The sequence below is a fragment of the Furipterus horrens genome, unplaced genomic scaffold (assembly GCF_987537825.1).
Source record: "Furipterus horrens unplaced genomic scaffold, mFurHor1.1.pri manual_scaffold_11, whole genome shotgun sequence".
NCBI lineage: Eukaryota > Metazoa > Chordata > Mammalia > Chiroptera > Furipteridae > Furipterus > Furipterus horrens.
In genome coordinates, this window is record NW_028327181.1 from 52,911,343 (window position 1) to 52,926,182 (window position 14,840).

Sequence of the window (14,840 nt, forward strand, 5' to 3'; positions counted from 1 at the left end):
CATCAGAAATTGAGTTGAATGGAAATCTGACAACTTGAATTAAGGAAACCACATCCATCTAGACTGGTAGGAGGGATAGAGGTGCGGAACGGACTGGTCCCACATCCATGCACAGAGGATAAAAATTCAGGAGGGTATCCCAGGAGCAAGGAGACCCAGCTCCACATCAGACCCCCCATCCTCGGTTTCCAGTGCCAGGAAAATAAGTCCCCACAACTTCTGGCTGAAAAAACCAGTGGGGATTGAGTAGGTGGAAGAAACTTCTGGAGTCCCAAGCAATTTCAAACAGTTTCTCTTAAAGAACCCATACATAACTTATACAGACTCACTCCCTCTGAGCTCCAGCACTGGAATAGCAGCTTAAAGGGCACCAGTGGCATACAGGGAGGAATTTAAGTGTCTGGCATCAAGGCAAGCAGAGGCCACTCCCCTCACAGAGCAACAGAGCCACGAAGCTGGTGCCAGCACTAGCAGCATCCAGCCTTGACTCACAGCTTGGCTTTGCCTGGGAATCTCCAATCACAGCACAAGTAGCAGCCATCTCAGATTGCTTTACAGCTCAGGCAGGGTGGCCCTGGGCAAAACACAGGTATGGGCTGACCTTGGCCTGCACCACCTGGGAAACCCGGAGCCTGCACACCCAGTGGACAGCTACAGACCATGTCAGAGCACCACCACCCTGCCCCTGCCCAGCTGATCCTTCATGGAGGGTGGAGGATGGCCACAGGCAGTCCTTGTAGCTGACTGGCCTGGGGAAATCTCTCTCATTAACCTTACAGAAGCAACCAAGGCTCAACTACAAGAGAAAGGTACACTCAGCCTACACAAAGCGTTAACCTCAAGTCCCTAGCTTGGGCAACAGGGGAGGCTGTGCCACTGGACCCCACAGAACACCTACTACATTAGGCCACACCACCAAGACACGGAGTCATAGCAGCTCTACCTAATACATAGACTCAAACATAGGGAGGCCACTGAAATGAGGAGACAGAGAACCACGGCCCAAATGAACGAAAAAAAAAAACTCCAGAAAAAGAACTAAATGAAATGGAGATAAGCAATCTATCAGATGCAGACTTCAAGACACTGGTTCTAAGGATGCTCAAGGAACTTAGTGAGGATCTCAGCAGCATAAAAAAGATCCAGTCAGAAATGAAGCATACACTAATTGAAATAAAGAACAATTTACAGAGAAACAGCAGTAGAGTGGATGAAGCCGAGAACCAAATCAATGACTTGGAACATAAGGAAGCAAAAATCAACCAATCAGAACAAGAAAAAGGGTCTAAAACAAACGAGGACAGTGTGGCAGCCCCTGGGACAACTTCATGCGGTCTGACATTCGCATCACAGGGGTGCCAGACGGAGAGAAACAGCAAGAAATTGGAAATCTATTTGAAAAAATAATGAAAGAAAACATCCCTTATTTAGTGAAGGAAATAGACAAGCAAGTCTAGTAAGCACAGAGAGTCCCAAACAAGATGGGTGCAAAGAGGCCCACTTCAAGACACACCATAATTAAAATGCCGAAGGTTAAAGATAAAGAGAAACTCTTAAAAGCAGCAAGAGAAAAGAAATTAGTTGCCTTATGGATAATTCCCATAAGACTGTCAGCTGATTTCTTGAAGGCAACTTTGCAGGCTAGAAGGGATTGGCAAGAAATATTCAAAGTCATGAAAAGCAGAGACCTACAGGCAAGATTGCTCTGCCCAGCAACACTGTTATTTAGAATCAAAGGGCAGATAAAGAGCTTTCCAGACAAGAGAAAACTAAAGGAGTCATCATCAGCAAACCATTATTATATGAAATGTTAAAGAAACTTATTTAAGAAAAATAAGGAGATCAAAACTATGAACAGTAAAATGGCTATAAATACATATCTATCAACACCTGAATTTAAGAAGATGGAAGGGGGTAGGAGGAAATGGGTGACGAGATGAAGGGATTAAGAAGTACAAATAGGTAATTACAGCATAGCCATGGACATGTGCTTTACAATGTACATGTGAAGCACAGTACAGAAATGGAACAGCCAAAGAACTTACACACATGACCCATGAACATGAACAACGGTGTGGGGACTGCCTGAGGGGTGGGAGGGGCTAGGGGGGGTAATATCAGGACAACTGTAATAGCATAATCAATAAAGTATAATTTTAAAAATCAATGTGTTTCAGCCCCATCAAGGCTAATAGCCACTTTTTATTTTAAAAAAAATATTTTATAACACCCCTTTGCTATCCTGAAGTGAAGTTCATAGGTAATACAACTACCTACACATGAAATTTCAAAACAGTCCATATGATGCCCTAATTGTAATATAAAAGGAAAGTTGTTTAGTCATTATTGCATGTCCTGTAATGAATAAATGCTCTGTTACAACTATACCAGAAAACATAATAATGTAGTCAGATGCTTATGCCTTCTTATAATGAACATGTTGGACCTATGAAAAATGAGAAGCATAGAAACTACTTTATGTAAGTAATATAAAGCAATGAAGGGGCAGTGTAGGTGAACGCTAGACTAAAAACTGGTGTTAAAGTAAGTAATAGATGTGTAACTGATAAGAGGAAAATAACCTTAAATGAAGAAAAACATTCTAAAACACTATCTTAGTAAAGAAAATTGGGAAGCATGAGGTATCCCTGCATGAGGGGGTCATGTTCTTTACTATGATGTCCAACTAATTTCCCTCTGTTATGATGTAGGATGGGATAAGGACTTTTGCCTAAGAAAACAAATCTCCACCGTTGAAACCCCAATGTGGAGGCATGCATTTGGTCTTTTCACTGTAGTATGATATGGGCACTGGCCAAAGAGCCCCAGGACTAGAACTTTGGAGGTACCGGGCATTAGCCCCCTGGTTGTGGGATGGCAGGACTGGTTTGGGTGTGCCGAGGGGGAAGGGGACAAGGTGGTGGGATTGGGGTCTTCATGACTCAGCCAATGGCCATTTACCAGTGAAAATGGAAGGAAGTTCTTGAGCATTTTAGCAACTACTGCGTTCACACCAGTGCCCACCTGCTGGCCAACAGCCCTGGCCTGTAGTACCTACAAAGACCTTGAAGACTATGTTTTCTGGAAGGATACTTGTGAAATAGCTGAGGGGAATGAGAGGAAAAGCTGACAGTGTCAGAAGACTGCTGAGCGGGGCCAAGGGCAATGACTGCGTCAAGTGTCATTTCCTCCCGCGTTCTCATCCGCTCAGGGTCAGGGGCCTTGAACGCAGATGGTCTGGACCAAGCCAGGTCTGGGCCTCAGCAAGGCGACGCCGCCAGAGGCTGCAGGAGCGAGCGGGGCGCTGAGGGTGTCAGCAGCTGCACGGCTGAAGGGATCCGGGAAGGGTGTCATGCGGGCGGCGATAGGCAGAGACGGGGATCGTCTAGGGCCAGGTGCGTCAATAGCGCGCCTGAGAAGTGGCTAGTCCCGAGGGAGATGTGCTCTGAATGTACATGCTCGTCAGAACCTGAAGACTTAGTACAGATAAAGAGTGTAAAACAGCTCACTGATGGGAGTAGCGTTAGCGCCCGGTGACCACAGGAAGTTGAAGCCCAGTGAGGTTAAAGAACGCACCCTGGCCAGTTCTCGCAGCTGGGGTGGCCGTGAGCCCAGGAGTGCGACCCTGGGTCCCAGCCGCTCAGCCGCTCGTCTGCTTGGCCCAAACTCTGCTAAAGCCTACGTGAGACGCTGTGCTTTCCTTCTCCCTGATGTCATGCCTACAATAGCACAGAGAAAAGAAAGGAAAAGAAAATGTGCTGCGTCGAGAAAGGGCGGGCTCTGAGATAGGAAAGCTGCCGGGGAGCAACGGAAGGGACACACTGGGGTGAGTGAGTGAAAGATGCTGTAGGCTCCTTTGAAATCATGCGAGGAAAAGGCCAAGTGTAATAATTTCAATAATTCTAAAAATGGCATCTCCTTTAAAAGATAAGATAGAGACAACTTATATAACCATGCTTTGAAGAGAAAGAACAAGTATGTATTCCAAAACCCTGGCAGGACACCAACTTGGATTCATAGCTCAATTCCATACAGAATGTTTTCATGTCTACATCTTAAATGTCCTTTCTCTGAAAAAAAAAAGTATTTATATGCAGATTTATATTATTAGAATTTTAATTTATGATGTATTTTAGGGTTAATTTGGTCCTGCCTGACTCCTAGAACATGTTAAAAAGAAATCAAGTAAATGATCTCTTATGAGGCAGTTGCACTATATCGAGGGCTATTTTCAAAAAGAGATTCTACCTCCCCTTCCCCACCGCCGCTGATGACCCTTTTACAGTCACTGGTGGTGGCGATGGCCGTCACGCCGATCCGGTGGGCACTGTTAATGACATACATCAACCGGCCTGTCTCTGGGGTGAAGGCTCGGATTTTACCATCATTCCATGCTGGCAGAGAAGGAAAACAAAAGGCAGGCAAGATCAGTACATCCCACTGTCTCTGCAGACTGGGGCGCTCCTAAATCCTAAGTGAAAGTCAGGACTGGGGAGCAGTGGTGGTGATGGAGGAAAGAGGCCAGTCCCCCCCCACACACACTTTCCCCTGACTCCCCGAACTGGTCACTCTGGCTGAGGGAAATGCGTGGCTTGCCTTAGCTGAACCTGCCTCCATTCATACCCCACTCCAGGGGGGAGAAGGTAGAATAGGGTGGAGGGAGGGAGACCAGCTCCCACTCTCCCCTGAGCTGCAAAACCTGGACATTCAACTAGCCATTGGCTATAGCGTCTGGGGTGTATAATTTAACATTCCCAAATAAATGCTGGCCTCACACCCCTCCTCCTGCCTTTAAATCTGATGCCCAACCCCCTCTATCTTCCCCAGCTCAGGAAAAGTTGCCACCATCTGTCCAGCTGCTCAAGCCAAGAATCTCAGAGTCAGTCTTGATTCCTCTCTGTTCTATCCACCCAACCCAACCAACACTGAACTCATCAGCAAGTTGCATCAGCCCTATAGTTAAAAAAACGTTCTGAATCAAAATACTTCTTAACTCATCCACTGGGATTACCCTCACCTAAGCCATCAACCTCTCCCTCCTGGACTGTTATAACAGCTTCGTCTCTGGCCTTAGGCTCTTGCTCCCCTACAATCAATTATCTGTATAGGGGTCAGGCTGAACCTCTTAAAACCATGTTACCTCCTTGATCAAGAACTTTCAAGAACCTCAACCGCCTCTACCACCACTCTTCCTGAACGCTGACCCTAACCTCACCCACTAAGCTCCAGACACAGTGGTCATCTTTCTGGTCCTCCAACACACCAAGCTATTCCCCATCTCAAGGCCTTTGCACTTGCTGTGCCCTCTGAAATGTTCTCTCCTCCACCTTCACATGACTGGCTCCTTCTCATCATCTTTAGTGTCAACTATTGACCTTAACAATTTTAAATAGGATGCTCAAGGCAGATCCCATTTCACCAAAGACTTGAGGAAGTGGCGGGGGTGGGGGTGACTCACGTTGCTATCTGGGAAAAGAACATTCCAGGCAGACCAAACAGCTGGACCAAAGACCCTATGTGCAGTGTGTGTAAAGAACAGCAAAGAAACAAGTATGGCTAGTGGGGATAACTGGGAGAGAAAAAGTCAGATGTAACTGGTGCAGGTCACGTAGGGCCTTATAGGCAATTGCAGGGAATTTATCCTTTATTCTCTAAGAGTAAAAGACCTTTGAACCTTAGAAATGGTATAATCTGACTTTGACTTTTTAAAAAGAGATTTCTGGCTTCTGCATTGAGAATAGACTGGGGGAGGGGGGGCAGGGGCAGAAGTAGGGAGACCTGGTGGGAAGCCACTCGATAATCTAGAGAAATGAGGGTGATTGAGACGAGGGTGAAAATGATGAGGAGTGACAGAATCTTGGATATGCTCTGAAGGGGGACTCATTAGGGGCGAATGAATGTGGGGTGTAAGAGAAAGAGGAGGTGATGACAATCTGAATGTTTGTGAGCTCTAAGTGTGATGTAAGCCAGGAACTCCTCGTGGCCTCTGTGTGGAGAAAAAACATGCCCCAGGGAGAGGCCAACGTGGAGGACCCAGAGCCATGAGAAGAGGGATGAGCTGGGCTTCTGGTGCCACTATTGAATAGCTGAGCCTAAAAATCCACTTGACTTTTCATTGATGTGAACTAGTAAGTCTACTTTTTGACAGCTAAGAAAATTTTTACATGGATTGAAAAGAAGATATTAAGAAATTATTATTTTATAGAAAAATATTATTTTTAGAGATGTATACTGAAGTATTTATCTGTGGAATATTATGATGTCTGTAATTTATGTCAAAATATTGTGGCATAAAATTGATTAAAAAATAAATTCCCTTTGAGTTATAGCTTAAAGCCAGGATTTTATCCCTTGAACAATAAAAGGGGTTCTAATGCAAGTGTCTTATACTCATAAGGGCTCAAATCCATTTTGTAATTAAATTACTAAGTCCCCTCCCACCCCTCTTCCCCTGCTAAAGAGAAAGCTACATGCTGTAAGTAGCAATTTGGGAGAAGAGAAATTTGGTTCTTCCTAGCTCAGAAAGTCTCCTGGCTGAAAGGGAACTCCAAAGCGTTGCTAGTCTAGAAGCCCGGAGGCCTGGGTGGGCAGGGGGAGGCTGTTCCAGCTTATTCACAGGTAGAGACCAGGGTACAGTGAAAATGACAAGATCCAAAGACACAGCCACAACAGGAAGCCAGATCTTGGTGTGTCAACGTTACCTGAAACGATGCTCTTGCCGTCTGTCATGAAATCGATGCTGTGGCAGGTCATGTTGGGTACAGTGATCCGCAGCAGCTCCCTGTTGGACAGTGTGTGCCACACTCTGATGTCCTTCTTGGCACAGGTGGCAAAGAGCTCAGCAGTGCCACTGAAAAGAACCCACCAAGAGAATATGAGATACAGCCAGACCAGGTGCACCGAGCTTCTTAGATGCATGGTTGGCAGCAAAAATGTGTTTCATAAGGATAAAGAAGGGGTGCCTTTTAGGCACCCATTATCTCAAGGCTTGATGGTCTTACGGATTTCTTATGTGAACTGGCATTTGATGCCCACGAGGCATCTGTGAACAATCTTTTGTAGTCCTTTCCCTTGAGGAAGGGTTGGGACAAAGCTGCTCAAAAAGAAAATATCAATATAAAAGTCTTTCAATGTCCTGGTAGACTGGAAGACAGTAAATAACATTTCTTGAAATAAAATACATCATGAAATATGTATATTAAAAGAGGAGAAACAAAACTTGTCCTTTGAAGTAGATAATCATTAAAATTTCAATAAAGAAAATAAAAAGTGTACTAGAATTCATGTGTGCAAATAACACAAAAACACTTCTTTGCTTAGTTATGAGAAAATATAAGATTGTGAACAAAGGAAGAAAATCCCAGAGTAATTTGTCTGTCAGGTTTTTTAAAGGGACAACTTATAAATAGAACTAAAATACAAATAGGTCAAAAAATTACAGATTATTCCAATTTGTGTATAAAAAAGGAGTCATACTGGGGTACAATAACGACCATCTACCTCATCAGTATAAATGTCTAGCTAGTAGTGTCTTGGTAGAAACTGAGCTAAATTTCAGATTTAAGTACTTAAAATTTTTTCTACATTTCCTCGTAAGCACGCTCATGAAAAAAGAGTCCCTCTCACTTTAAGATCTACTCATTTTTGTATTAATAGGAAATAAGTGGCTCTTTTACATATTTTTAGCTTTGGGGCTCAGAGATGAAATTATTATGGTGGAATAACGACTTTAAAAAAGTGTAGATGCTAAACAGAGCAGCAGATAAGATGCCCACCTTGCCAAACAGTCCCAAGTAACAGAAACCAAAAGCCAACCTTAGAGTAATAACATTTATTTAAAACAAGAGAAGTTTTATATTGGACACTGCCTTCAGTGAATGAGTTCTCCTTTGGGAAAGTGAGCTCTTTAAGAGGTACATGGACCCCTCATGAAAATCAAATGCCATAGAAGGAATATACCTAGAGGACTTTCCAAACTCTCCCTGCCCTTGATGAACAGTCTACTTCCTCAGGATTCAAGTCTAGTCCAAAATGAGCCATGCAAGTGGTAGAGTGTCCTTAGTTTAGGATCCAAAATGTTAAGTTCCAGAAATAACCAGACTGACTGACTGGATCAAGATGGTGCACTAGGACCATATGCTCCCTCCCTAACATCTGAAATCTCATGAAACAAATATAGAAATAGAGAGGCCAGAAATAGAGATAGATGTAGATATGTAGATACACAAATCAGTGAAGAAACAAAGCTGAGGGAATTCTTCATCAGAGACCTATATATTTTTTAAAATGCTATAAAAAGTTCTATAGACTGAAGGGAAACAACACCAAATGGTAGCTTAGATATTTATGAAAGAATAAAGAGCATCAGAAATGCTCAATTAAATTTTTGAAAAACATATATGGCTCTTTAAAGCAAAAATTATAATATTGTATTGATGGGCTTCAGACATAAATAGGCATACATGAAAACAATAACACTAAGGGTAAAAAGGGGCTTATGGGAAATATACTATCGCAAAGTTCCTATACTGTACTTTATTGGAAGCAATCTAACATTAACTCTAATACTGTGATATATTAAAGATGTATATTGTCATCTTCAGAGAAACCCTAAAAAATTAATGCAAAGATATATAGGTAGAAAGCCAACAGAACAATCAAAATAGAATGCTAACAATATTTGATTTAAACACAATGTGGCCAGAAAGAATAGAAAAGCGAAGAACAGAGGAAACAAAAGAAAACAAATAACAAAATGAATGATTTAATACAACTCTATCAAAAATTACATTAAATGTAAATGGACTAAGTATTTAAAATAAAAAGACATTATTAGAATGTATAAAAATGCAAGAACTAAAGGGAGAAATCTACATTCATTGCTTGAGAATTTAATACATTTCTCTGAGTAACTAATAAAACAAGTAGACAAAAAAATCACTAAGAAGATCTGTATGACATTAACAACATTAAAAACATCCATAGAAAGAGGGGAAAAAAGACTTTTATAGTACATACTGAATTATTCCATTTACATAAAGTTCCAAAGCAGATAAAATTAATCTATGGGATTAGATAGAAGTCCAGGTAGTGATAGATAATCTATAAGGAAGAGTGTGAGGGTAGTAACAGAGAGGGGTGCTTTGGGGTATTGGAAATGTTCTATTGCTTGACTTGGGTACTAGTCATATAGGAGTGATATTTCATAGATATGGTTACTCATAAATTATGTGCTTTCCATGTATAAATTATACTTCATTAGAAAATTCATTAAAATTCCTCTTATACCTAACCAAACTATCACTCAAATCTGAGGGTTAAACAAAGACATATTCAGATAAGACCAAATGTTCTATACACAAACTGTCTCTGAAAAAAAATTACCAAAAAAAAAAAAATTAAAGAGGAAGATGTGTGAAAAAAAAGAGTAATAAAAGCAAAGAACAAAAGTCATAGTTAAATATAATTAATTGTGAAAACAATAATATAATCTTGTCTATAATTCTAAATAACTTTAGTATGGAATATGTTGAGAGAATGGCAAAGAAGAAAATAAAATATGTTGAGACTCTTGTTTCTCTGGAAAATAGAACCGCACTGTTGGCTAAGTGTAGTCTTTGACCAAAAAAAAGTTTAAATATCCATATTAAAAATTCAAGGGTAACTGCTCAATCAATAAACACAAAGTGAATAATTTCCAAGTCACCTGCAATGGGGAAAGGGAAGACAGGAAAAAATAGAATATGATCACTAACAACAAAAGACAAGAAAAGGAAAAGAGAAAAAAGGAAACACGTTAAATAGAAATTATTTATAAACTTATTAGATGGTAATAAGTACAAATGAATTAAATTCTTTGGAAGACTGAGATTTATCTAAAACCAAACAAACAACTAGGTTAAAAATAAAAAGCTGGAAAAGACATACAATTGATAAATAGGCAAATGATAGCACAATGTTGCAGAAGTTGCTGTGGTTTGTGCATGCTTTTCCCAGGATATTAACGTTTTGGTAGGCAAAGTAATAGCAGTTGCAAACAAAGTACATTGACACCACTAAATTAGCAAGTGGAAGAAGAATGCAGTCTGGTCCATGATGTTCATTTATGTCACGTTCCTCCCCTTAGCTCAGCTGTCTCCACCACTCAGCAGCGGGGAGGGGACAAAAGAGAACTGGGCAGTGACTACTGGTAGGCTTCTTTTGGAGATAATAAATGCACTAAAATCAGACTACAGTAATGATTGCAGAAAACGTAAATATGCCCCAAAACATTGAATTGTACACTCTAAATGTGTGATCTTTATGGTACATAACTTCTATTTCAAAAAAACTCTTTTCAAAAAGAAAGGTAAGAAAAAGAAGAGTTACAAAACCTGAATAAGGTCAACAACTATATGAGAATTTGAAAAGGTAGTTAAAAATCTACTCTTACGTAAAACACCCAGACCCAATAATTGTAGAGCAAGCTCCTTAGAAAAAGAGGGGAAAAGTGAGACCAAAAGGATATGACCAATCAATTTTCAAAGAAGATTCACCTTACGGGAAGCAGCAGCCATTTTCACTATCACTAATATTTGGGAAAACCTAATCACAGTGACTCAGGGAACCAAAACTACAGATCATGATCTTAAGGATCGAGTTTTCACATGAATCTTGCTCCCTGTAGAACAATAATTGTGACTTTTGTACATTCAAGCTACAAACTGAGGAAGTTCAGAGCAAAAACTGACCAGCTTCAAGTAATGAATCTCACCAAAGACAAAATTTGTTTCAAAATCCATTAACGGCAAACTATGACTGAAGCTCTTTTTGATATCAAAACTGCTGATGGTTGTTTGTTTCACTTCTTTGGTGGGAGATTTACCAAGAAATGATGCAACTAGATCCAGAAGACCCCTCATGCTCACCGCCATAAAGTCTGCCAAATCTGCAAGACTCAAGAGGCACAAAACAAATGACTTGAAAGAAGTTTGAAAAAGGCACCACTAAGCTTTTTCCAGATAGCACGGGGGAAATGTAGATGAGTTTTGCCAGTCTACTTATCCTTTTCGTGATGCATTTAATAGACAAGCTAACACTCTAAACAAGACCAAATTTGAATTGTAAAACCTAATGTAGTTGTGTGGTGAAGGCCATAGAAGAATCTATTAAAATAATTCACTATAATAGAAAAAGTTAAGGAAAAATCATAACTAATTATGATTTATGATGTTAATAGGTAGTAAAATGCATTAATAAAATTAAATTTCCTAGGACACTGCACCAACTCTCCATGTTCTTATTGTTTTAGAAAATATTTTCATCTTCTACTTACAATGGAAAGACAACGTCCTGTACAGCCTCAGAGTGACAAGTCAATATGAGAGTCTCTTTGAAGTCTGTGAAGTTAACACGATAAATGTGTGATTCTTCTGTTCCTACAAAGAACTGGTGTCCATCCCCTCGAAGTGTGATAGAAGTGACACCACTTTCTAACTGGATTTTCCTTCAAGGAGAAGCAAAAAGGTAAAGTTGATTCACTTAATCAACAATTATTTATCAACCATCGGAAGCATTCCAGGGGACACAAATCAGGCACATGACCTGGGAAATGCCTTCGAGGAGGTGACACAGTTGGAAGGTGGAGGTACAATATTGGGGTACTCTTGGCAGCAAAGGGGAGGCACGCATAGACTCCAGAGGAGATCTTCATCAGTGAGACGCAGTCTGATGACATGGGCTGTGCAACATGGTAGCATTGGAAGAGAAGGAATGTTCCAGACAGGCATGCAGGCACAAAAGACCATGGCAATTAAACAATTCATGAATTCCATTTTTGGGAAATAATTCTAACATTGGGGGGAAAAAGAACCTTTATGTCAAAGGATGTTATCACAACCTTATTTAAAAGAGTGAAAAGTTGGAAGCAACCTAAATATCCAATTGTAAGGGAATGGTTAAATTATCCATGAGACAGCAACTTCAAAGAATATTTGCCTAGTCATTAAAATCATGTTTAAAAGATTATGGAATATATATACACACACGCGTATATATGGACAGTATTCCCTCACTTATTGCGGGTATTATGTTCCAGACCCCTCCGCGAAGTAGGAACCTTACATTTATTCTACACTCTTAAACCTACATAACTTTAACAACATGTGTATACAGTATCGCAAAATCCTGCGATATAGTGAAAAATTCGTGATAAATAATTAAATATAATATTTTTTAAAATCCTGCGATACAGTGTGGCTGCGATAAGTGAACTGCGATAGAGCGAGGAACTACTGTATCCCAACAATAATTTCAAAAGATTATATAGTAATATTTATGCTGTTTGCATGAAGTAAAAGATCAGAATACAAAACTTTATACACAAAGTAAGTACAATTATTTTTAAAATTATATGAATACCACAGACAATAATAAATAAAGTGTTAATCATGGCTATCTTCATCAGAACTTTCAGGGATTATGTTCTCTTCTTCCACTTTCCAAACACCCCTGCTCCCCAAATGTTTGATGAGTACAAATTTTTTTTAAAAAGAGCCCTGGCTAGTGTGGCTCAGTGGATTGAGCGCTGACCTGCAAACTGAAAGGTTGCCGGTTTGATTCCCATTCGGGACACATGCCTGGGTTGCGGGCCAGGTGCCCATTTGGGGGCAAGTGAGAGGCAACCAATAGATGTATCTCTCCTCGCACATAGATGTTTCTTTCCCTTTTTTTCTCCTTCCATTCCCCTCTCTAAAAGTAAATAAATAAAATCTTTTTTTAAAAATAGCATTAAAAAAAGAATATATAAATAAACGAGGCCTTACAAACCCAACCTTCTCTGCAACTAATTTAGTTTTAACAATAAGAATTCAGTGGGGGTTCTCCGACAAGGAACCAGCACAGGAAGTGCAGTGTTTTACAGAGATCCGTGTGTGGGTGAGCCATAGAACAGTAAGTGAAGATAGGGTAGGCCCCAAGTCGTATTCCTGCCCCTTCACGAACTAAAGCTCTGTGACTCTGGATAAGTTGCCAGAAATCCCGGGGCCTCAGTTTACTCAACCCCTGAATAATCCTTCCTTAACAGGGTGCAGTGGAGGTTAGACAGTAGAGGTAACATACAGGAGCCCACTGGGGGCAGCCAAGAAGTATTAGCTACTATTGGCAGCTGGGCTCCCTAGAAGATGAAGTGAAGCCCAGGGCTACGGGGCAAGGTCAGGGATATCTGCACTCCAGCGCTCTGCTTTATCGTGCTCTGGTCTCCATGACTCCTTGTGTGAGCTGCTTTCTCAAACCCAAGGAGGCAGAAATCGCTGCATACAGTTTGAGCCTATGCTTCACACATGGTTATTTTGGAGACACTTATAGCACAAACCTTGTAATAATTGCTTTGAGTCTAATTATCTTCATTACAATGGGAACATTTGTGCATTAAAAACAGGGAGTATCACTGGCCAACATGGCTCAGTGGATTGAGTGCCAGCCTGCAAACTGAAAGGTCGCCGGTTTGGTTCCCGTTCAGGGCACATGCCTGGGTTGTGGGCCAGGTCCCCAGTTGGGAGTGTGTGGGAGTCACCCACATATTGATGTTTCTCTCCCTCTCTTTCTCCCTCCCTTGCCCTCTCTCTAAAAACAAATAAATAAAACCTAAAAACAAAAACAAAACAAAAAGACTAACAACAACAACAACAAAAAATAAAAACGGGTAAAGAATTTGGGGGTTAATTTTCTATACTCACTTCATGTATCCAGAATCTACCCAACATTGTTCTTAAGTTGTCTGCCTCCCTTTTCCCTTTGTAAAAACATACAACTGGTTCAAATGTAGTCTCTATAAGAACTATCCTCAGCACCGGATTTAAAACTGCAACCTGTCCCCACCGCCCTTGAAACCCTAATCCCCCAAACTCTACATCCTACTCCATTTATATCCATTGTTCTCATCACCTTTCAATACTACGTCCTGTACTTGTTTTTTATTTGTCTGCTCCCTCCTGCTGGAACGTAAGCTCTGTGCCGGCAGGAATCCTTGATACATCGCGAGCACCTAGGACAGCTCCTGTGCGTGTTCTTGGTACAGGCTTGTCCCAGTGCAGACAACTGATGCTCGTTTATAGCTCACATGGAACTACCGGACTCCCTCAGAGCAAGCAGAGGTTGTATGGAGTGTGTCTGGGGGGATCTGGCTTTTGTTGAGGCTAAATTCAAGTTCTGCCTCTGGTCCTCTGACCTCACCATCCCTGCAAGACCACTCCCTTCTCTGATGTTCTTTACAAAATGGATGAAATATTTCACTTATCTGGACCATGAGGTGCTTATATATTATCTTATATTATAGTAATTCCTCATATATATACACCTTATCCTGAAACCAGACTGTAAGTTCTGGGAAGGCAAAGACCGTATCTTATTTTCTTTATTTTTTAATAGCATCTAGCACATTGGTTTGGATGGAGGAGGTACTCAACAAATACTTGTTAATAACAATGTATAAAGTTTTATTTCATTTTTTTTTAAATAGAAAAGCCATGAAAAGTATAATATGTGGCACACAGCCATGAAAAGCTATAAAGAGTATAGTAACTGGTACACAGAAATAGCTGGTGAATATTGGTTATTTGTTTTAAAACTTATATCCAAACGCATTAACTACTAGCATAGTAGTTATTATGCAATGGGTACCAATCATGTAATTGCATAATAGGTACCCATTGCATAATAAATTTCATTGAATAAGTCAATTTTGAAAGTTTGAAATTTGAGGTTACTAGTTGAATAAGTTCATAGCAGCTATTTCCTCTGTCATGGCTCAGTGTATTAGCTGAATAGAAGCATGTTTTTATTAGAAGAGAAGTATTTCCCTG

At 40.6% G+C, this 14,840-nt stretch overlaps 1 protein-coding gene across 1 annotated transcript in view; it reads right to left on the reverse strand.

Moving 5' to 3' along the window:
- The window catches only part of CFAP52 (cilia and flagella associated protein 52), a 43,174-nt gene that overhangs the window by 6,563 nt on the left and 21,771 nt on the right, over positions 1-14,840 (reverse strand). Inside the window, exons 8-10 of the mRNA XM_090290523.1 lie at positions 11,315-11,485; positions 6,702-6,850; positions 4,249-4,394 (exon numbers count right to left, since the gene is read on the reverse strand). Of these exons, the coding sequence (XP_090146649.1) occupies positions 4,249-4,394; positions 6,702-6,850; positions 11,315-11,485 (466 nt within the window). The remainder of the gene's footprint in view (positions 1-4,248; positions 4,395-6,701; positions 6,851-11,314; positions 11,486-14,840) is intronic.